The 23,340-nt window shown below is 53.4% G+C and overlaps 1 protein-coding gene across 2 annotated transcripts; it reads right to left on the reverse strand.

Annotated features, from left to right (window-relative positions):
- Nucleotides 1–276: 276 nt before the first annotated feature.
- On the reverse strand, nucleotides 277–23,087 carry LOXL1 (lysyl oxidase like 1). 2 transcript variants are annotated; one of them, XM_087824381.1, is made up of 7 exons: nucleotides 21,652–23,087; nucleotides 8,744–8,852; nucleotides 5,464–5,601; nucleotides 4,660–4,816; nucleotides 3,966–4,061; nucleotides 2,253–2,368; nucleotides 277–616 (listed from the first exon to the last, which is right to left on the reverse strand). In XM_087824381.1, exons 1-7 carry the CDS (start codon nucleotides 22,772–22,774, stop codon nucleotides 610–612), a joined length of 1,746 nt encoding a protein of 581 aa, XP_087680507.1. In that variant the 5' UTR covers nucleotides 22,775–23,087; the 3' UTR covers nucleotides 277–609. The 2 variants fall into 2 exon arrangements, with proteins under 2 accessions (XP_087680507.1, XP_087680510.1); XM_087824384.1 differs by lacking the exon at nucleotides 277–616 and having other exon boundaries at nucleotides 2,249–2,368.
- Between the last annotated feature and the right edge of the window lie 253 nt (nucleotides 23,088–23,340).

Genomic DNA, 23,340 nt, shown 5'->3' on the forward strand with positions numbered 1-23,340 from the left:
GAGTGAGGCTGCAGGAGGCAAATGGTGAAGGGGTGGGAGACTGACCAGAGACCCTCACCCCGGGGGGATCCTCTTCCCACACAGAGGGCTTGGCTTGGGGGTAAACTTCTCAGGGTTTCCACAGTGGGCTCGATGCCCTCTTGATCAAGCTGTAGTCCTGATGGGGCTGTGGCTGCTCTTTCTGAGTTCTGCTGGGAGAAAGAAGTCCCATGTTGTCCCCAGAGCCCAACCTAGCTCTGGCAGGCCCATCAGGCAGGCCATATGCAGAGCCAGAGAGTAGAAAAACCTTGTTTTATTCAGCTCAGGTCTGGGCAATCTTGCTCTGTGGTATAGTCAAAATATAAAAAATAATAACCAACAACCAACAAAATAATGTTGTAGAGAAAACTTAAGTATGAAATTGGGCCTGGCACCCGGAATCCCTGTGGTTTTGGTCCAGGTTCACTCCCTGAGGCCGGCAGAGAGGGATGCCCCTGTGTTCAGCTGCCCCTGCCTGTGGGTAAGAGGTTGCACCCCTTGGACCAGGTTTGTCCTGGTGGGACACTGCCTGGTAAGCAGGACCTGCTTTGGGAAGCGGGGCGGTTGGCCGTCTGTCCACCTTCTTGGAGATCAGGATCTAAGGGAAGAAAGAGAGGTAGGCTTCTGGGTAGGCCCCTCATTCCACTGTTGGCAAGGTCCCCACTGCCTCCCCTGCTGAGGGCTTCCCCTCCACAGGCCAGATCCCACATGGGAGGGTTTGGGGAAAGGGCCCCCTAAGCCCAGGTCCAAGAAGAGGCGTTTCATGGACTCCAACCCAGGGCAGGGTCTCAGCACCACCCCTTCCCCATACCCCAGCCTGTTTTCTTTCCCTCCCTCCCTCCCTCTCTTCCTCCCTCCCTCTCTTCCTCCCTCCCTCCCTCCCTCCCCTCCTCCTCCTCCTCCTCCTTCCCTTCCTTCCTTTCTTCCTTCCTCCTTTTCCTTTCATAGAATTGCTTCCCAGAAAACCTCTGCCATTTAGGTGACCCCTCAGTATAAATGGCTGAGACAGGCCCTGAGGAGTGAAAAAGTGCTGGAAATCCAGGCCTGCCAAAGAGCCACGTTGCTAGGGATGGGGCAAGACTCAGTTGTTTCAAACACACTCTGTGACCTGGATAATTCTGATCTAATTCTGCTTATGAGGAACTTAATCACTGCACATGGTATTATTGTGTGTGTGTGTGGGGGGGTGGTTAGTCTCTAAACAGTTAGTCTAGTGGTAGCAGCCAAGGATGAAAGCTTTCTCTAAATGAGCCCTGACTCTGCTCACACACTGAGCCCTGATCCTGGTTCCAGGTTCCACCTCTCATACCTGTCAAGTATTAATAAGCATTCACTTTTGGGTAAAGAGGCCTCTCTGGGCCTTGGACTCACTCCCATTCATCCCCCAGGTGACGGATGAAAACTCTGGGATTGCTCTCTCTCTCTCACCCTTTTAATGGAAAAGAGTTGCTTTGACCTGATCAAATATTTTAAATTCACATGGAGGGGGGTGAGGTTTCTTTGCAAACTTGTAAGTAAAGGCCTCCTCTGCAAAGTACTTCATGTGGGGAATCAGGAGAGAGGCTGAGGACAGCCAGCGTCGGGCAGCAACAGCTGAGGACCCTGCCCAAGAGCCATGTGCCAAAGGCCTGAGCTCAGAGTTTATCAACTCAACGGTGGGGCCAGGGGATTGACGATGGCTCGTTCCAACCACAATCACTTCTAATCTGGGACTGTTTAATTCAATCTACTTGATAAGGACACTGATCATCATAGATACCATTCACTGAGTGCTACTGTGAAAGGTTCCCGAATATTCAGACATAAGGCCTTTAAATTTCCTCAGAAGCCTACTGGAATATAAAAAATGCCTATTTTATATTTCCCAGTTGAGAAAAGTAGCTCAGAGAAGTGAGGTGAACTGTTCAGTGTCACAGAGCGAGGAAGTCACAGAAGTAGGATTGCAGAGCCTGTGCACATCCATCCAACAATGCTGCCTCCTGCTGGTTCCCACTTGAGAAATCGTAGGGAGCTGCATCACAGATCAGCAGTGCAGCCTGAGCCCCACCGTGGGAACTCAGCTTGGGGCTGGCACAGACAAGGCTCCTCCATCTCAGCCTGTGGGCTGGGCCCAATCGCAACCGAGTTTGGTGATTGATGTGACCCAAAGTGCAGGTATCTTATGTTTCGTGTGGCCAGCCTGCTCCCCATGTAGGAAAGGGGCTGGGGCAGGGAGGCGGCGGGGGAGCACTTACTGGACAATTTTGCAGTTTGTCGTAGAAACATAGCGACCTGTATAGTGGATGTTGCATCTCACCACGTTGTTGGTGAAGTCAGACTCCAAAACAATGTACTTAGGGTTCACGTGCACCTGAAGTGGGGGCAGAGTAAAGGTCTGGTCAGGGGGCTGTGCTTCACTTGGTCACCAGGGAAGATGGTGGAGAGGCAGACAGATAGACACAGAAGAGACAAGGAGAGGAAGACAGGGAGTTGGAGAAAGACCACATGAGACGAAGAGACACAGAGACAAAGATACACTGATGGAGAGACATGGGGAGATGCAGAGAGACAGAGGGAGGAGAGAAGAGACAGTCAAAGAACACATCAGATCACCCTTATTAGAAGATGTGAACTTCCCCAGAGCCAGAGCCCAGGCAGATGGGCCCCTCAGCACGGGGCATTGGGGGTCACAGAGGCTGAGTGACTGCCACCGGGAACACAGCAGGGATGAGGGGCCAAGCAGAGATCCTACGCCTGGTCTCTGGACTCTGAGGCTCACACCCTTTCACCACCATGCCCATCTATATGACCTGTTGAAGGCTTGTCTGATGCCAGGTGGCATCCCCTGCCCTGGAGCCCAGGGTGCCCAACACTCACTGAGATGATGGCCCAAGCATAACCTGTACTTTTTGTCTGAAGGAGAGCTGTCCAGACACAAGGAAGCCTTTCAAATATTGAATTATTGTGCGGGTGGGGTGGTTCACTGGGGTAGACTGCATCCAGCAAATACAGCAGAGCATTTAGGATCAGATGGAAGGATATTACTTTTAAGTCCTCGTACATTCCTTAAGGGTGGGAACTGTGTATAGCTAATGTGAGTTGAATCCCCAGCACCCAGAATTCAGAGGATCCTTTGTACATGTTTGGTGAGTGGATGAAGGAAGGAAGGACAGAATACCCTTGACAACCCTTGCTCTTGGGTGAGGTGAAGAGAGGCCCATGGAGCCTGCCGAGAGGCACTCAGGATAGGTTGCTATGTTCTGACCGCAGCGCCCTAGTAGCCGTCTTCATGCAGGTTAAAGCCGCCTCCCAAGCCTGTCTTCACTGCTCTTCCTCTGAACTTCTGTGTGGAACAGTGGGTCCGGGGGACCTGGCACAATGACCCCGCCTTCACTTCACACCTGTGTGGAGGAGGCTGAGATTTGCCTTCCCCAGCTGAGGTCATGACAACTCAGCCCTGCCCAGCCTGTGCAGGGATATATCACACTGGGTAGTGGGTCCTTAATATGCTTTTCTACTTGCCCCCCACCAAGGGAAGGGGCATTTAAGCAAGCGAGCATTGGACGTGGAGTTTAGGCTGGAAGGGACTTTTGGTCACAGGAGCCCCTGGCTTTGCAGGGGTCACTGTGAAGAGCTGAAGGTCTCTCTCAGAGGGTGGTGTCCTCTCCTAGATACCCTTCACTGCCCACAGACAGGAGGATGGACCACATGGCTGATTCATCCCCTCTTCTAACCCCACCACACCTGGCCCAGGGTTCCTTGGTGTCTTTATGGAACGAGGCTGTGTCTGCCCTAGGCTAAGGACCTTCAGGTGGGAAGTGCAGCCCTCTGCAAGATACCCGAAGGTGCTGCCTCTGCTCAGCTGCTGGGAAGAGGGGAACGTGCCCAGGAGCTGAAGCATATCTCAGAGGTGGGGACACTGATGTGAGCATCAGGCTGGAGGGGGTGCCCCAGACTGGGAGGCCCACCTTGAGGATGTAGTTCCCGGGCTGCACATCAGTTATGTCAATCCACTGGCAGTCGATGTCCGCGTTGTAAGTGTCATAGCAGCCTGGGCTCAGGCCCTGAGAACAGGGACAAGAGTAGAGGGTAGGGTGCTACATACTCCTCAGCACCCCTCATGCTTAGTCCAGCAGCCAAGGGCCCTCCTTCCTCTGTGCTTTGCCCTGACCCTGGTCTAGGGCAGCTGCTCAGAGTGGGACTGCCCCTCCCTAAACCCACAGGGGGAATGGACCAGAGAGATGATAGATATAATTTCCAGATTAGGGGGATCAAATGAAGAAGGGGCATGCCTGGGAGAAATGGACAGAGGATAGATGGCCACTCTATGATGCTTAGACAGATGGACAGAAAGATCTGGATAGAAAAATAGTCGATTGGAACATCATGCCATTCAACTCTGTTGGAATGTTTCTTTCTTTCCATGAGCAAACACCTTGGGAATGACGTAGGAAGGGGCCTGGTTGGAGGGGAGAGTCCAAAGGGGCCCTGTGGTGGCCCGAGGACTGGCAAGAAGACTACCATTCTGGTTGAGCTGAGTGGCCATGGGTCTTGGCACTGGCCCTTCAGCTTGGCCCAGACTACATTGCTGTCTGCTCCTCCAGCTCCCAGGGTGGGCAGCATCCTGCACCCTATGCCCCTGCCCTGCTTCTCTAGCCCAACCTGTGTGTGTGAGGTGCATGCGTAGCGCTTGAGGTTGCCGAAGTCGCAGGTGCTGTCCTCCAGGCAGAAGCTGGCCTTGTGGCCCTCAGCTACCTTCATGCCTGTGGCTGCATCCAACAGGTCGTAGTGGCTGAACTCGTCCATGCTGTGATAATGTCTGGAGGCATAAGGCAGGAGGAGAGAGAAGAAGGCCTGGTCACCCTAGGGCTTCCCATCCCATCCCATCCCATCCCATCCCATCCCATCCCATCCCATCCCATCCCATCCCACCCCATCCCATCCCATCCCATCCCACCCCACCCCACCCCACCCCACCCCACCCCACCCCACCCCATCCCATCCCATCCCATCCCATCCCATGCCATCCTCCTTCTGATATGGGCCCCTGTGACCCTGCTGTGACACAGCCTCCTGACCAGTCTGGGCTCCTGGGTCTCCTGTGTCCCACAGGGCAGCATTTTTCCTGTCCCCAACCAGCCAGTTCACCCGAGGAGAGCACCCCCTCAGGACTCCTCACTTCCTTTTGGGCAACTACTTGCACTGGCCTCCCTTGGGCAGTGCCCTTTATTCTAGACATTTCCATCCCTTAAAGATTGATTCTTCCATGTCCCCTCTCCCAGCCCTGCTTTTACTAAGGCTCCTCTGAGAAACTCTTGCCCCAGTGATGGATCCTTGGCAGAAAACACCTCATAGGGCCCTCCCACCAGCACCTGCCCCCACCAGGAGCACTAATGGGGGAGGGGAGCTGGGGCACAAGTCCTCCAGCCCAGAGGAAGGGTGGGAGAGGCCACTGGCTCCACTCACTGGTGGCAGCTGTGCCACTCCCAGGTGTGCCGAGGACGGTTTGGGAGGAAGTCGGCGGTGCCTTGGTTCTTCACCCGCTGGGGGAAGCGCAGCAACACCCGCACGTCATAGTCGGTGGCCTCCGGGGCATAGGCTGTGCTGCAGGGACAGGTGGGAAGACCGGAGTGGGACTGGGAACCATGATATCGAAACCCAGAATGGGCCAACTTGTCCCTGAAGACCCTGACATCTGACCCCTGTGCTTCGGTGAAGGCTCAGGCCTCTCCCCCTCCCTCCATAAGGCTGGCAGCATCGCGTCTGACAGTGAGCCTCTGAGGGTTCCTGGTGCCTGCAGGAGACTCTTAGCTGGGGAAAACCGCTGGGGGTGGGGTCATATAAAAATCTTTAGAGATCTTTTTTAAAAATGGACCTATCTTGCGCTGCCAGTGTGGCTCAGTTGGTTGAGCATCATCCCATGCACCAGTGGGTCACCAGTTTGATTCCTGGTCAGGGCACATGCAGGCTCCATCCCCAGTAGGGGGCGTGCAAGAGCCAGCCAATCGATGTTTCTCTCCCTCTCCCTTCCTCTCTCTGAAATCAATAAAAACATATTTTAAAAACACACACAATAAATATGTGCCTATCCAGGAGATTCTGCTGAGTCTTCCCTCCTCCAGACAAAGCCCTAATTGGTGACTAAAGTATGTCATGTCTCAGGTGTGGGCCTAAGAAACAGGTTCAGGCTTTTCAGTGTCAAAGCCTCGTCACTTTCCTGGTCCTGTCTTCCACTCCCCACACTCTCTGGGTTCCGGCTTCAAACTCTGTTTCTCAAACAGACTTAATTCTTTTGCTAATCGATACTTTTGTCCATGCTGATTGCTTGACCCAGAACTCATAGCCTCCTATGCCAACTCAGGTCCCCTCCTTAAGGAAGTCTGACCTGATTGCTCTACTTAAAGAAATCTTGACTGCTTGTGAGCTCTAACAGTGATTCCACATACTCCCCAAGCTGGGTCCATGTCACTAGGTCACCTCTACCTGATTACCTGGCTTCAGGGCCAGCGTCCTGCCCTTTTCTGTTCAGGAGGTATGGGTCTGGTGCAGACTGCCTGTTCCCAATTCACTTACTGACCCCCAATTCCCAACTGAGATGGGCTGTCCTGGCTGGCCTCAGGGGCACGTCCCTGAAACTCATTAAGGTCTGGGTCCTAAAGCCAGAGGCAGAAGGTGGCCATTTGTGGGAATTAGCTTGCTCTGAGAAGATGTCTGGACAATAGGCACTGCAGACTCCTCTCTGCCAGGACATAAGACCCTTGGCCTTGTCTGGAAGAGACTTGGAATCCATCTGTGTCTAGGTTGGAACAAATGTCCTCCTTCCCCGTGAGTTTAATGCTGCCCTTCTGTGGGAAACCATCAAGATTCTAGGCCCAGCTTGGCCACAAACTCATGATGAGACTTGGAATAAGTCCCTTCCCTTGTCTAGGTCCTGCTGGCCATTTGTGCTTTGGCACCAGCCTGCAACCAACACCTCCGATGATTCCTAAGGGCCCTTGTGCTCCAGCGCTTCAGTTTTGCTGGGTTTTCTAGGTCTGTACTCTGCATCCAGCCTCCTCTGATGCCTCAACCCTTGCCGACCTCTCCTTCTCTGAACTCACAAAGTTAGCTCTAGCCTGCAAATTGTTCATGCTAGCTCTCCTCCCACTCTCAGTTACTTGGTCCCTCTGACAGGACCAGGACATCCCCTCAGGACAGTGCCTGGTTGTCTCCTCCTCAGCCCATCCAGGAGCTCAGGTCTGGACACAAGGAATGCTCCATGAAGATGGAGAGATAGTTGGGTTTTGACTCAAACTCTTCAAAACTCAGCCTTAATGGATTGCCATGGAGGCTGCGAGTTCCTTACTGTTGGAGGAATCAGCAGGAGCATTATCACTGTGTTCTCTTTCCATGAACAACTGAGCGGACTCAAGGTGTGGTCCCAGGACTGTTGCCAGTTCACACACTTTTTGTTGCCAGTCTATAATGAGATAAGGAACTTGCATCAGCATGTAAATCAACTGCATTACTAATCACACTATTGAGTGTGACACTTCATTTTTTAAAGCCAGATTTTCTTGATGAAGGAAGCAGTGAGTTGAGCTACATCTTGGTGCAAGCTCCTTATCTTGTTACAGAGAGATAACAGTTGTGGTCAGCTCCTCTGAGTGGCAGTGGACTAGAAATTCCTTAAGTGAGAAAATATTTATATTCCAAAGGGCTTTCCAGATACTAAAAAAATAAAAATAAATAAAGAGTTCAAATGTCAAAAAAAGCAAGTAATTAAGAAAACCAGGTGTTTCCAGCATAGAGAAATGTCAACAAAAGAAGTAGGTCAATGTAATATTTAACTAATTCTTTAGCACAGGGAGATGTTCCCAAAGCATACACATTTGAACAGGATATTCACTGTTAATAAAGTTAGAAGCCAGCTCTGCAGGAGGCAGAATCGCCCAGGAATAATGGAGAGTTGGCTGTACTCACCTTTGGGGTCATGTAAATAGTCTCTTTTCCCTCTCTGGTGCCACACATAACTGAGGCCTCTTTGTCACCCATGCCCACTGTCCCTGCTGTGATCCAGGCAGACAGCCTGGGCCAGCCACAGCCACACCTGTACTCTGTGGTCCTCGTAGGAACACTGGGAACCTGGGCCCTCCACTGGGAACCTGGGCCCTCCACAAGGAACCTTTTTTTTTCTTCTTTTTAAAAAATATGTCTTTATTGACTTCAGAGAGAGGAAGGGAGGAGAGAGAGATAGAAACATCAATGATGAGAGAGTCATTGATCGGCTGCTTCCTGCATGCCCCTGACTGGGGATGAAGCCCTCAACCCGGGCATGTGCCCTGACCAGGAATCAAACCTGGATCCTAGGTTGATGCTCAACCACTGAACCACGCCAGCTGGGCAAAGAACCTTCTCATAGGCAGCTCGGAGAGGAAAAGTTTTAGTTCCTGTCACTGCACCTCTGTTTCCTGCCCTGCTGGCACCACGTACCTTCAGGGCTGATGTGAAGATTAAAAGCCACAGTAAAAGTCAGCTTTTTTGTGTAGTGACAAATGTTGGATAACAGCTTGCTCCCTTTCCCTCCCAACTTCCTCGGGGCAGGCAAGGCTCATAGATGAGGAAGGCCAGGACCTGAGAGGCTCAAACACTTGGCCAGGGTCGAATGGCTTGCAGGCATCCTGGCCGCCTGGCTGGCATGCCAGTAGGTTCTGAGTGACTCCTAGAGACTGTCCCAATGCGCCAAGCTTCATCCTCAGCTCCTTACCTGGCCAGGCACTTCTCCTCTGCTGCACAGCGCAGGGAGTACAGGTGAGCTCTCTGGACATAGGTGGATGCTTGCACATAGTTGGGGTCTGGGACTAAGTCAGGGAGACCTGGGAATGGGCAGTGGGAGAAAGGGAGGAGGGAGGAAGTGTGACATTGAGGAGAGTCAGGTTGGCTATGGTTAATACCCAGAGACCTCCCCAGCCCCAAACACCCTTTGCCATTCTCCTTCCTTTACACAGGCTGTCATCTCCTTCAGGAAGCTTCCCAGCTGGAGCCAGGTGTGGGATGTGATCCCCTCTCCCTAGGTTCAGGTGTGGGGTCAGGGAGGTCAGGGAGCAGGAGTTCACCTCTCAAACTCCGTGCTGTGGGAGTGCTGAGACCTCCTGGCAGAGCTGGAACATGAATAAGAGCTGGGAGACAGGGCAGAATGTGGAAAGCCAAAGAGGGAAGGGTATTCTTGATAGGGGAAACAGCATGGACAAGGGCCTGGAGGCAACACTGAATGAACCAAGTAATTTCTCGACAGAGACGCTTTCCTCCATGTCCTATTCCCCAGGCCTCTGCGTTAGCCTCCAGATACCCTCTGCACCCCTCACCCAGCATTTCTCATAAACCACCAAGACAGTGCTGGGCTTCTGCCCCTAATTGGGTCCCAGCAGGCTCGTGGGAAGAGCCAGGTGAATGTTGGCAGGCAGAAGTGGGGGTGGGCAGGAAGGGATGGGCTAGAAGGAAAACACGTCCCCAGAGCAGGCTGCTGACTAGGCAGGATTCTCAGCCTGGGCACCTAGCCCTATTCCTTTCTTCCTGTCATCTGCCCCCAGACAGAACCACGCCCTCCCCTGTCTGCAGCTTCTGGCTTCCAACCTGAGGGCACCTGGCTCCTTCCCCTGCAGGGCCCAGGGGAAGTATGGAGTCTGCTCCAGCCCCTGTGATCACTTGTTCCCAGGATATGCTAGAGCCAAGTCCATCCTACCTTCCTTCCTCCTCTCCCCTCTCCTCAGACATAAGTTATTCCCATTGAAGCTTTCAGGAATTAGCAGAAACCGAGTTCAGGTGTCCAGACCCCTCTGCATGGGGTCCTGCTGGGCCACTGACTTAAAGGGGAGCAAGGCTGGGTCCTCCATATCCCCTCCCCTCTCAGGCTTCAGGGATTCTGACAGATAAAGATGAAACAAGGCCATAAGTTCCTCTTAGCTTCTTTTAAGCCGTCTATTCTCGGGGGATAAGCAAGGCAGGGGGACTTCTGTCATGTGTACAGGCTTCCAGCTCCCCCTTCTGGCTGCCAAAACCCTCTTGTCAGCTTTTAGGTCCAGAAGATGAGGCAGAGGAGGGGGACTCTGGCTTCTAAGCCGTTCACAGAGGTGTCTGCCTGCATACCATCCCTTGCACACATCCCTTGGGCTTCCAGACTGTACCTCGGCTCACCCTGGGGCCCCAGCCTTATGTGGGGACTGGGTCCAGGCAGCCAGTGTGACCTCATGGCCTTGGAATGAAGAGGAAGCTTGGAGCACAAGGGTGGGTGAGGATGAAGCGGCTCCTGGCTGGTGGGGCCATCTTGGCCAGCCTAGGTCCCATTACTCAAGCCCCCAGGAATGCCTGCAGTCATTTTCCAGGGATCCTCATGCCCTCGAAGCAAGAGGCCACCTTGGTGTCCAGCTGGTTCTCACCCACTGGTTCCTAAAAGCTTCTGGGGGAGAGGTGAGGAAGACAGGAATCATCCCCCGTCCTTCAGCAACATGTGAGGGTGGGTCAGTTGGGCTTGAAGCCTCATGAGACCCAGCATTTGGCCCTAGAAGCTGCCACCCCCATCCCAGGCCTGGTTTTAATAAACACTGAACAGATGGCTCCACAAAGCTTTTCTGGCCTGACCCTTCCTCTCTAGGCCAGTTCATGAGCTAACTGTGCAGTCTGGGGAAGTAGAAGAGCCTGCTGGGTAAGAGGCCAGGGGTATTCAGGGCCAGCGAGGGTTAATGCCACTCCAGACCTCTCACTGATCTGTGACCCTGGTCCTATACTAAGCCCTAATCCTAGCCACACACTGAGGTCTAACACCTATCAACAGCTCTGAACCCCAGACTCATTACAGTTTGTCCCCAGATTATAGACTAAAATGTGGTACTTAAGAGAAAAAAAACACCTTAAAAGGAGTTGCTTTGATATCATCAATCCTTTTTTATTGTAACTGAGTGTGGTCAGTTTTTTAAATAACCCCAGAGCCATGGCGGGGTGGTGGGTGGTGGTGGTGGTTGTGGAGTACTACATGTGTGCAGACACCTCTGAGCTGCTGGTTACAATGAGCCCTGACCCTGGCCACAGGTGGTCTTCTTCCTCTTATTGTTGAGAAATCTCAGGTCCAGGCAGGTGCCCTCACTTCCATTGGCAGAGAAGGCCCCCCCATCTCCCATCCCCATGTTGCAGGGGTTGACGGACTGCCAATCCCAAGGGACTCTGTCAGGTAAGCTTCTTTAATGATTAGCAGAGTAATATAGTCATCCCTCAGTATCCAAGGAGGATTGGTTCCAGGACCACCCCACAAGGATACCAAAATCTACAGATGCTCAGGTCCCTTAGTCAGCCCTCTTTATCTGCCAGCCCCATCTCTGGATATGGAGGGCCCACTATACTTTACTGTTCCATCATCCACAAGCATGTTCCTCACCCTGTACCCCACAGGACACTAGGGCACATGGAGGTGCTAGAGGGAACTGAGGCTCTAAAAAGGCAATGAATTTACCATAGTCACACAGGGAGTTGGGGCAGCTCCAGGAGATCCCAGGTCCTGAACCCCTCCCAGAACTCCTCTTGTCATTCTTTTAAAAAAAATTTTTTTTAAATCCTTACCCGAGGATATTTTTTTCAGAGAGAGTGTGTGGGGGGTGGGGGGGAGAGAGAGAGAGGAGAGAGAGAGGAGAGAGAAACATCAATGTGAGAGAGACACATCGATTGGTTGCCTCCCAAATGCACCCAGACTGAGCCTGCAACTGAGGAGGTAAGTGCCCTTGGCCAGAACCAAACCCGAGACACTTCAGTCTGCAGGCCTAACCACTGAGCCAAATCAGCTAGGGCCATTCTTTTTTTAATAAAAATGAACGCTTTTGAAATTTAATCTACACACATTCAAATGTACAGATTTTAGGTGTACAGCCTGACAAGTTTTAACAAGTGTATATCACCACAGTCAAGCTATGGATTTGAAGAGGGGCTGGGATCTCTTATTCAGAATGTATGGAGTAATCCAGCCCTTGGATGTGGCACTGGACACTATATTAAGTGGGTTCCAATGAGAACTTTTCCTGGAGACTCTCGTTTTTATGAATGCGGAAAATGGAATTAATCATAATTCCCATTTCAGAGCAAATTAACCATTATCACTGGCCGATGCAAGGCTCCTCTCTTGTAATAAAATTTTTTAACCTTCATCCTCACCCCTGACCCTTAGATAGGCCCTTGACCATTTGTGTCTCTATAAAATCTGCAGTGCTTATGCATTTTGAAGTATATAATTGATATTGTCTTATAATATCATTCTGATTCTTGAGTTTTCAGTCAATGTAAACTTTTAAGATCTATTTAGTTCATTGCTTGTCACTGTTAAATAGTGTGCACCCTCTGACCCATGGCCAGTCTATATGGTCTCCTGGGATAGACCCCCAGGGGTGGGGCTAACCACCTGAAGGATGGTCTTGCTCAGGCTACCCAGGGAGGCCCTGGTCACCATCAGCTTCCGGCCTTCTGCTCCCACAAGGCAGACAAGAGCCTGGATTCTACTCTACTCTGTCACAGACATTCTGTGTGACCCTGGGCAGGCCTGGGCCCTCTCCAGGCCTAACCATTTCTTCAGATCTAATTGTCCTCTATTCTACTCATGGCCTGGAGCCATGGACACTCTTCCATGCTGACCATGGGGTCTTGCACTTAGGGATTCAGGCTGCTTAGAGCCTGGGCCAGGGTGGGGAACACTGAGTCAAAGGGTAGCAAAGGCCTGTGGGATGAGCCAGGCTGCTTGGCTAGGCAGGGGCTGGGTGTAACTGAATTGGGTAACAAGGCCATTCCATAGGCAGCTGCTGGTCTGGGAAGTCATTCAGCCTAGGAGGGCCCGTCAGACCCTCCAGGGCAGCAAAGACAGAGCCAAGGACAAGGACCAGCTTTTGCATTCTGGCTCTGTCCCCAGAGCCTCCTCTGTGGGGGGAGCCAAAGCCCCTTCACAATGTGCTCAGGACCAGTCTGCCCCAATCCCCTATTGTCCAAGTCCCTTCCCTTTTCATAGGCTCAGTTTCCCCATGTGGACGACGGGGAGATTGGACTAACCAGTCCTTGACATAATTTGATAATTCCATAAATATTTGGAGACTAAAATACTTTTCAGGATCTATTCAGTCTACTCCCCAGCCTTGGGCAAGAGCCTAAGACCTCTCACAACCTCTACAGGCGATTATTTAGCAGCCAAGAAATTCGCCCACGTCTGACCTAAATCCTTCCTGCTTCATGAGAGATCTGTTCCCTCCTGCTCAGTGGTTCCTGAAGGCTGCCCAGAGCAGAGGGCCTGTGATTACATTCCTGCTGCTTCCCCACACCTCACCTGTTTCCCTGGTGACTTCCCTTTTCTATGGGTTCCATAAACCCACCTCCTTGGAAATCTTTCCTCCCCAGGCCTCCTGCTCATGAGAAACAGATGAGAGAGACTGGAATGCCAAATAGCTCTAATCTCCTGAGCCCAGGCTGGAGGATAGACAATGTCCAGCAGGAATGGGGCAGTGGGCTCTGAAATATGTGTGCAGTGGGATGTACTGGCTCATGCAGCTAGGCTCCAGAGGAGCCCCTAAAGGAAAGCAGAATGCTCACAAAGCACAGCCTTGAATAAAGATGAGCCAAGAGGGCCTCCAGGGTGGGAGCTGACAGCTCTGTGCCCTATGAAATTATCATCTAAAAATGAGAACATTAAATTGTCATCACCGGCCTGGCAGTGCCACACCAGGCAAGGTAGCTGCAGGGTCCACTGTGCCCCACCATGAAGGGTCAATTGCAGCCCAGGCAAAGGAGCTATGATAGCCATAAAATCAAGCCCAGAACTTTCAATGGCTCCGCACTGCCTACGGAATCAAGCCCAAACTTCTCAAAGTGGCAGCTAAGGCCTCTGTTGCTCTAGCCTTACTTAACCCAACCTTTCAGATCTCTTAACCCTAAGGACCCGTAGACATCTACTTAGCACAGCTGACCTTTTCTGCCCTGGCCTCTGACACCACGGTGCCTTGTCTTGGAATTCTCTACTACACACACACACACACACACACACACACACACACACACACACACACACACACACACACACATACAGACATGCACAGGCCAGCTATGACCTCACAGTCTTTAGGCCAAAGCCTGCCTTGTCAGTTTTGACCACCCCTCTGCCATCACCCTGTGCCCCCTTTCCAGCACATGTCTGCTGCCCCCTCCCAACTGGGAGACACAGTCCAGTAGCAGTGACAACCTCACTCCTCTGTGTGGCAGGCCCGACTCAGAGAAGGGGATCTGTGAGTGTTTGTTTAATTGAGCAAACTGCCCAGGAAGCAGATGGGGCTGAGCTGGGAGGAGGCTAACCTTAGGGAGGTCAGCTACCTACCCCTCTGGCCAAACCTTTAGCCTCCTCCTTGCACACCTCATTGCCCTCCCACCCTCCCACCTTTGCAGGCCCTGCTCAGTGCCCCTGGCCACACCTCCAGAAGTCTTCCTGGATGCTGCAGTCCCCTGAGTTCCCTCTCTGCCCCTGGGATGCTTCACAGTGACCTGAACTTTTTACCTTTCTTACAAAACCCACTCAGCCCATAGCCTTACCATCTCAGCTTCTAACAACTCCATCCTTCCAGCTGCACAGGCCATAAACCTTCATGTTATACCTGACTCCTCTCTTTCTCTTACACCACACATCTAGTCCATCAGGAAATCCCATCAGCTCTATCTCCAGAATACATCCCGAATCTGACTTCCTATAATCTCTATTGCTGCCACCCTGCCCAGTTGCCATCATCTCTGCTTGGATCTCAGTACCAGCCTCCTCTCAGTCTCCTGCCTACCTTCCCACTGTCCATTCCCAGCATAGCAGTCAGGGCTCTGTTTCAATGTCACTGCTCAGCTCAAACCCTGCAGTAGCTCCCCCATGCATGAAGAATAAAAGCCAAAGTTCTAACAATGGCCTACAAATCCCTCCATGGTCTGGGCCTGATACCTCTTTGGCCTGTCTCCTATTATGCCCCCACTCCCATTTCACTCTGCTCTAACCCCATTGGCACATACTTGAAAACCCCAGGGAACTCCTGCCTCAGGGCCTCTGCACTGGCTGTTTCCTCTATCTAGAATATTCTTCCCACAGAGAGCTGCATAGCTCGCTCATTCCCGTCAAAGTCTCTGCTCATATGTCACCTCATGAGACCTACTCTTACCACCTTTGCAACCTACTCCCCCAAGCTCCAGATGTCCCTTATGTATCTATATTTTTTCCACAGTACTTACCACTTTCTATTATTTACCTATTTATTATGCTTACGCATGAAAATATAAGATCCACAAGGACAAAAATTTTATCTTTCTTTGCTCTAATGAATACCGAGCTCTAGACCACTGCCCAGAACATAGTAAGGTGCTAATAATATTGTTGAATGGCTGAATGTCCTCATGAAATGATCAGCCAGACAGAGCACCTGGGAGTGGGTGGGGCTCTGCTTTGCCTGCAGCCCAGCTGTGGGCCCAGGTCTCAGTGCACAGCAGGTCTGGGAACTAGAGAGACAGGCAAGATGGAGGTGGCCTTGGGTCACTGCATCCTGTGTGCCTGGTTTCTTGCTGCTGGGCTGAGACCTCGGTGAGGATAGGGATGGGTTCCCTGTACTCAGCTCAGGGCCTGGTAGCCATACACCCTTGGTGAGCATGTGCACAAACACCTGCCCCCCACAAAGGGTCTGGTGGCACCTGCCAGTGGAAGCACAGACTTCATTATCAAGCAAAGGCTGGGACTGACTCCAAAAGTCCTTTCTTTGGCAAAAGGTCATGGTACTAGTTGGCTCACAAGCAGGAAGAAGGGTGGGTTGTCTCCTGATGGCACAGGCCTCTCCAGCCATGTCTTCTCCACCCGAGTCCCTTCTGCTCTGGAGTTCTGACACCAGTATCACCCATTTCCAGGTGATACTGAAATGTCTGATTTCTAAGTGCCATCAGCAAGGGGAAGAGGAACCCCGGCCCAATCCTGGCCCTATAATTCTAAATCCAGAAATAAAGGCCCTCTAGGTCCAGCTGCCTGCAGCAAGGAGGCCATTAGGTCAGGGCAGAGGACGGGACAAGACCTAACCTCTCCTTCCAGGCTCCCTCCGTAGCCCTTCTGACAGCTGCTTAGCAAGAATGCTTGTATGGGAATTGAAAGCAGGTGTGGGCTGCCTGGGCCGACCACTCATCTCCAGCTATCCCAGCTCTTCCTCTCCTGCCATTCCAGCCACTGCCCTGAAGAGCTTTCCGTGTGTTCTTGGCTTGGACAGGAGTAGGGTGGGATCAGGCTGGGACTGCTGGGGAGAGGTGCCCCTTCAGAGCTGAGAGGACATTGAAATAGGGGCCTCTAGGGTTAGGAGAGAGGGAGGAGGGGGACAAAAGGCCAGAGCTCCCAGGTCAAGTGCGGCAGTAGCCTGGTGCCTGTAGGTCCTAACGACTCTCCACCCTGCTTGGCCATCACCCCAAAAAGGCTCTGTGGCACCTGTGGATTCAAGGTAAAAATCCAAAAGTTGGTTTTTCAGGGAATCTAGACCTGAGAGAAACAATGAACACGAAGACATATCCTTCCCATATGGGGAGTTCAGTGGGGTAGAGTCAGCCTGGGTCCAAGCTTGGCCACTGATGAGCTCTGAGACCTTGGATGAGTTACTGAACTTCTAGTCTCTTTTCTGGTCTGTAAAATGGGGGTGATAAAACTATCTATGTCACAAGGTTGCTGGGGGAATTAAATGAGAAAATAAAAATAAACTACTTGGCATAGTGTCTGGTACATGGTAAGTGTTCAGTAAAGATCAGCTGCTATTATTATTATTTAAAATAGAAGCTGTTTCTTCTTGCAGGGATGGTCCATTTTGATACCAGGGGAGAGACGATGTGACCCCTCAAATGGATGAGAAGAGAGACAGGAAGTCTGCCTAAGATGAGGCTGCCAGGACACCACTTGTTTGTTCCCACACTAGTGGCATTTAACTGTCAAAAGTAATTAGAAGGAGGACCCAGGTCCCTGTCTCCACAGCCCATCTGACCCTTTATGACAGCTTCCTGGCCTGAAGACTCCATTTCTTTCTGAAGGAGCACTGAGACAACTTCAGGGAAGGAGGAAGGAGTGCTGAACTGCGATTCTGGCTCTACTAGTCGCCAGTTATATGATCTTGGGCAAGTCAATCTCTGAGGGCCTCCGTTTCCTCATTTGCAAAACGGGGATAATAATAATAGTACCTTGGGTTGTTATGAGAGTTAAGCGGCTCTAATTGTAAAGCTCCCAGAACAGTTTAGGCACTAAGGAAGCACTAGATAAGTGTTTGTTAAATCAAGGTCTAGAGTCTGGAGTGAGGATGACAAGGCTCTAGCACCACACTGCTGAGGGACTCTTCACTTCCAAAGCCTTGTGCACTCACTGACCCATCTCATCCTGCCACAACCACTGCCTGGAACACAGTTGACAATCAAATATCTGTTGAATGACCAAATAAATGAGCAAATAGATAAAGTGTGCAGGGTAAGCAAGAATACACAAAAATTAAACAATAATGTATGATATTTGAAGTCACACAGACTCGAATCCTGGTTTCACTACTAAGAGGCTGTGTGAAAATCAGCAAGTGAGTCTATCATCTTATCTGTGAAATAGGATGAATGACAGTACCTGACTCATTATTGCTGCAGGAATTAAAAAGGGTGCTATGTAAAGTACCGAACAGATGCTAATATCCCCCTCCCCTGCTGCAGCTGGGGGAACTGAGGCCCAGAGAGGGGAGGTTGGTGGTGGAGGCCCAGGCTCTCTCATTGCCTGCCTGGTTTGCGGGGGGGGGGGGGGGGCTCTTCCTGGCTCATCTCTGTGCAATGCAGAGGTGACAGGCTCAGTTTGAACTCTGGCTCAGCTGCATCTAGCAGTGAGACCTCCCTAAATCTCAGTTTTCTCATCTGTACCAGAGGACCATCATCTCCACCTCTCTGGGAGGCTGTGAGGGTGAATGAAAATTAAACATTGAAACCACTAAGTTCAGTAGGTGTTCTTCAGCAAATGGCCACGTTATTACCGTCATCTCTGCCTTGGGACTCTAACTCTGGATGCTTGCCTGGGGAGACTGCTTCTGTCCTTCCCTGCATCTACTTCAAGTCCTGAGGAGGTGGGCAGGTGACCTGGAGGGGCAGACAGTAGGTGTGTGGGCAGGGAGCTAGGGCTGCTCTTAGGGACTAAGGAACCCTGTATGGCCTCTTGAGTGCAGGGCACTGGATGGAGAGGTGAGTACCCCAGAAACACCCAGGTGTGGAGGGAGAGGAAACCTCTAGGCCTAGTTGTAGCAGAGTCCCCATGGGGGCTTCAGAGGCCTGAGAGAGGGAGGAGGAGGAGGGGAGAGGAAGGAGGTACCTCAAGGTTCTGGAGCCACAGACCAAGGCATTAGATTTTGTCCTGAAGGCTTTGGGAGCCAAAGGGCCTTGTTGAGCAGGAGAGTAGCATGGTTAGCAATGCAAAGATTTATCTGTCCCATGTGTAGGATGGACTGGTGAGAGAGAGGCGGGGATCAGGGGACCAGGGAGGAGGCAACCACAACTCTCTCCTAACCTCTGACTGGCTGTGTGAAGACAGGGCTGAAAGACCTATGTCAGGTTAGGCTGGTGAGGTCCTGAGAGATGTCCTGGGAGGACGGCCTGGGCAGCCTGCTCCATGTTACTTTCATAGGATTGTCAGAGCTGATGAATCAGGCAAAGGGTGTGTGTGGAGGGGGGGCCTAGGAGAAGAGCTGTGGTCTTCTGGAGTCAGCACTAAGACCACCAGCTCAGAGAAGCTGAGGCTGTGGGGAGGCAGAAGTGGGGGCAAGGAGGCTGGGAGAGGAGGCCCTGGCAGTGGGAGAGAGACACAGTGAAGGGGACGCAACTGGGCCTGGGAAGCAGGTGGCCACCCTCCAGAACTCTGCATGGATTTGTGGAGAGCCAGAAAAAGTATGTCACCCTCTCTGAGCCTCTGTTTCCTAGTCTTCCATCCAGTTACACATTTCAGAGTCGGATGTCCTTGGGCACCCCTGCCCTGGGTGGGAGGGAGAGGGTCAAGGCACACCAGGAAGAAACTGGGTTCTGGACAGGCATTTGGAAACCACCCAGACACAGAGGGACGAGGGTGGTGTGCACATGTGTTTAGTGTTGTGAGGACACATCCACGCCCACACACTCAGGCTGCCAGCACCGGGCCTCAGACCCCTGGGTGTGTGGCCAGGAGGAATGAGGTCAGCTTTGGAGAATCTGCCCTGGACTCCCACACCAAGCCTGGGGGTCTGAGTTAAAGAACAAGACTTGGCCTTCCCTGAACTGGGATTTTCCATGGTCCTGGCCTAGCAGGGTAAGAAGGAAGAACCAATGATGGGAGAGAAGGTAGTGCTCCCTCTCTGAGCCCCAAACTACCCTGCGCTCCCCACAGTCCCACCCCACACACCATCCCCTTCATGACCAGGGGAGGGTGCTGATGGCCATTCCTTGCAACAGTGCAGGTCAGACTCCTCCTCTGACCTCCCCTAGTCCATCTACCAATGCCTGCCCAATCACAGTACTGAGATGCCCTCTTTGCTGTGCCTCCCAGAGCAAGGCCTAAATTTGGTGCATACCAGCACACTCTGCCTGGCCTCTAGCATGCTACCTTTAGAGGAGAAATGTCTTTAATCCAAATGAACAGTGGGGCTCAGGGGCAATGGCCAGAGGCCCTGTTAAGTAGCAAGCACCTCCACTCCAGACATGGCCTTATCCTCGCAGGTCCCCTTCTGAACCTTAAAAACTGACAGGCCAAAAAGGGGCCCTAGAACACTCACTGGTTTGGAGTACATACATCCAGTCCCATGCTTGGCTCTATCAGCAGTGCTATGGAATTTGAGGTCTCAGTTTTCTCCTCTGCCCAGAGGTGGGGTGCTTTTTGGCTGAGCCCCACTCTGTGGTCTTGCATTCTAAGGAAAGCCACCACAAAAACTTAGCACCTTATAGCAAAACATCCTCTTCTCCAAGGAACTCTAGGAACAGCTGATGCTCAGGTGCTACAAGTCACAGTGAGGATCACAAAGATGCACCCTTCATCACATCACAGAGGGCCCTCCATCTCGGTCCTTTCCTAGCTCCTGCAGATTCTCACGCTGGGAATCAGCACCCAACTTGAGTTCTATGCCTTGGATGTGCTACCAGTGGGGACACTCTTCTCGAGAGACCTAGCCTTGGGTTCCAGTAGCCCCTAGGGAGACAAGAGCACCACCCTCACCCCAACCCCTGCCTCAGCAGCAGCCTCTCACCCAAGGTCAGTATGGCTGAAGACACAGCAGCAGTCCCTGTGCTGACAGAGGCAGCAGAGCAAAGGCTGGGGGAGCAGCAACTGAGCCTCTGGGCCCAAAGGCTTTAGCCCTCGTCTGGCAGGCTGGCACACCAACCTCAGTGTGCAGCAGAGAAGCAGGGCACTGATTGTAGCCTGAAAGAGGCATGGCAGGAGTGGACCACATATGCATTGGAGACTGAATGGAAAACCTTGACCAAGACAGAAGCAGGAAGTGGAATTCTAAGACAGTAGAGGATGGACCAATAGCTGGCTAGCCCTGGCCAGACTACTAGCAGGTCCTTGGCACAGTAGCCCACATGCTAATAGCACATGAGGAGTTGTCCATCTGAAGAAGGAAGGCTGCCCCCTGCACTGTGTCCTTGTGTGCAGATGGCTTGGGCCTTCCCAAGTCATATCTTCATCCCTCCACCCCCAAAAAGACAGAGGGAAGCCCATCCACAGTGGCCTCCTAAGACTCTCCCTCAGGGCCAGGACTAGGATGGGCTGGGCTGGAGTACGAAACTCAGTAATCAAGAGAAGTAATATTTGATGCAATATTTAAAAAAATCAAAATCAATGCAAAAAATCTGTGTGATGAACAAAATATAAAAATTTCAAATAAAGACAGTATAAGGATTCCTGATTTTTCAGTTTGCCTTAGGCTCCTATATGGCTTGGCATGATACCATTATAGGTACTGTATAAAATCGGGATATTTTGTTCATCGTGAAATTTTTGCACTGTTTTGATATAAAAAATGCATTAAATATTACTTATCTCAATTACTGAGTTTTTGGCAGTCCCTTCAATTTTGTGCCTCTCTAGTGTCCCTGCGGGAACTCTTGTCATATAGACTGGATTCCTGATTGGGACAAGAGCTTCCCCTCTAACCTCCTGCTCACTGGGGCCAAGCTCACATAGTCCAGTGACTGTGAACTTGCCACACCTCCAGAGGTCTTCCTGACCCTTTGTTCCCTACTTCACCCGGTGAGGCTGACATAGGGGCATCTTCAAGGGTGGAGGACTTGCCCTGATTAGAATGAGGAAGAGGCACCGAGAAGGGCTCCTGCCCTTTGTCCCCAAATGACCCAAGCCAGGTCTGAGAGGTGCCTCCTCCTCCACCCCCTGCCCCTCCAGCCAGGGTCTGAGCCCAGCCCCGCCGGCCTAATGCTGGCACTGATGATGTATGGATGCGGAAGCCGGGAGGTGGGGCGCACTGGGGCTGTTGATTGGGGGTTGGGGGGCCCTTACTTAGCTGCTCAGGGAGGGCCTTTGGTAACGGACGGAGGAGGGTCTAGGCACACGGAGCAGCGCACCAGAGACCAGGAGGACAAAGCGCAGGGCTGGGAAACGGGGACCATACTCACCGCGGCCGTTTTGGGTGGGCCGGTACACGCTGCCCACGCTGAGGCGGCCTTGCTGGGAGCCGCCGCGCTCGGCCACCGGCGGGGGCGCGTCGGAGCTGCGCACGGGCAGGTAGGGCGGCTCGGGCGCGCGGAACGGGGGCTGCGGCTCCACGGCCCTCGGCGGGACGTAGGCCTCGGGAGGAACGTTGGCATAGGTCGGGTACCAGCCGAGGCGGGGGTCGCCGCCGTAGGCGCCGCCCGTGGCCTGCGCCGCGTCGGGGCCGGGGTCAGGGGGGCCCTGCTCCGAGCCCGCGGCGCCCTCGTGGTACAGGCTGTGCGAGTAGCGGCGGTCTAGGCCGTCGGCGGGCGCGGGCGGCTGCGCGTAGGGCCTCTCCGGGGGGTAGAAGCCCTGCGGCGAGTACTCGGGCTGCTCCTCGCCGCCGCCGCCGTACTCCTCGTAGCGCGCGGGCGGCTGGAAGGGGTAGACGACCCCCGCCGAGGCCATGGCCGCTGCGCCGGCGCCACCCGCGCCGCGGTAGTACACGTAGCCCTGGTCGTAGGTCCGCGCCACCGGGTCGTAGGCCTCGTACTGGCTGACGAAGGGCGCCTGCGGGTAGGGGAACTGCTGCGGGAAGGAGGGCTGCTGGCGGTACGTGGTGGCGAAGGCCGAGGCTGAGACCGAGGAGGCGGAGCCCCTGTGCTGGGAGACCGAGGTGCGAGCCCGCGCCACGCCCGTGCTGTCCCCGACGGCCACCTCGCGCCAGTTGTCGGGCACCTGGCCGAAGCCGAATGGGTGCCGCGCTTGGCCGCGCACAGTGTCCGAGCCCACGCGCCCGGGCAGGGGCAGGGACGGGGCCTGCCGTCGCCGGGGGCCTCCTGGGCTGCGCCGCTGCGGGATCTGAGGAGCGCCAGCCAGCAGCACCCGGGAGCTACTCTCGGCGCGCTGAGCTCGGGCGGGAACGTACTCGGAGCCCGAGTTGAGCAGGCTGTACACCTGCCCGTTGTTCTCCCACTGAATCAGCTGCCGCCAGCGCCCGGGGTCTGCGCCCTGCCCTGGCTGGGCCTGTTGCCCGCGCACCAGGACGCAGAGGCAGGCGCCCCACACCAGCGCCCCCACCTCCCAGCCGGCTGAGGCCAGAGCCATGGTGGCCCCTCTGCAGAGGCCTGGTGGACGGAGAGGCTGTCAGGAGTGGCCCCCTATGCGTGCTTCTCTTCCCACGGCCTCGAGGACAGGATGGCTCCTTGCCTGCCTCAGCTCTAGCTTTGTCCATCCTGGCCTTGGTCCGAGCGGGACGGCTCCTCCGATGACAGCATTTTGAGGCCAAGGGGTCAGGGCAGGGCAGGGGCGGTGCCCAGGGTTGCACGAGGCTCTCTGCCGGGCACCGGGCAAGACCGCCTGGGGGCCTCACTTGGGCAGCCCTGCACAGACTGGTCTTGGGGCTGGCGCTTTCCCACTCTGAATGAATAAGCAACAGGCTGGGAGTGTTAGGAGGTTTTGGACAGCCTAGTCCGCCTGCTGGGGTCTCCTCCGCAGGGCCCTATGGCCCGCCGGGTTTTAGCTATGCGGCTTGTCCCACAGCTGCTGTGCTCCCTCAGTTCCTGGATCTCCCAGCCAAGCCACAGACCTGCCTCTGAGAAAGGGAATGAAGCCTGGAGTAGGAGGGGGCCTATGGGGACTCAGGCCTGGCAAGGGGCGCCCAGGCAAGCAGA

The sequence above is a fragment of the Miniopterus natalensis genome, chromosome 1 (assembly GCF_054644295.1).
Source record: "Miniopterus natalensis isolate mMinNat1 chromosome 1, mMinNat1.hap1, whole genome shotgun sequence".
NCBI lineage: Eukaryota > Metazoa > Chordata > Mammalia > Chiroptera > Miniopteridae > Miniopterus > Miniopterus natalensis.

Excerpts from the sequence above, each read along its gene's own strand:
- LOXL1 (XM_087824381.1), bottom strand. The coding sequence starts at position 22,774 with ATGGCTCTGGCCTCAGCCGGCTGGGAGGTGGGGGCGCTGGTGTGGGGC. Across the intron at positions 4,817-5,463 it reads GAGTGGCACAGCTGCCACCA|ACATTATCACAGCATGGACG; the intron begins GTGAGTGGAGCC and ends TTATGCCTCCAG. Across the intron at positions 2,369-3,965 it reads CCGGGAACTACATCCTCAAG|GTGCACGTGAACCCTAAGTA; the intron begins GTGGGCCTCCCA and ends CCCCCACTTCAG.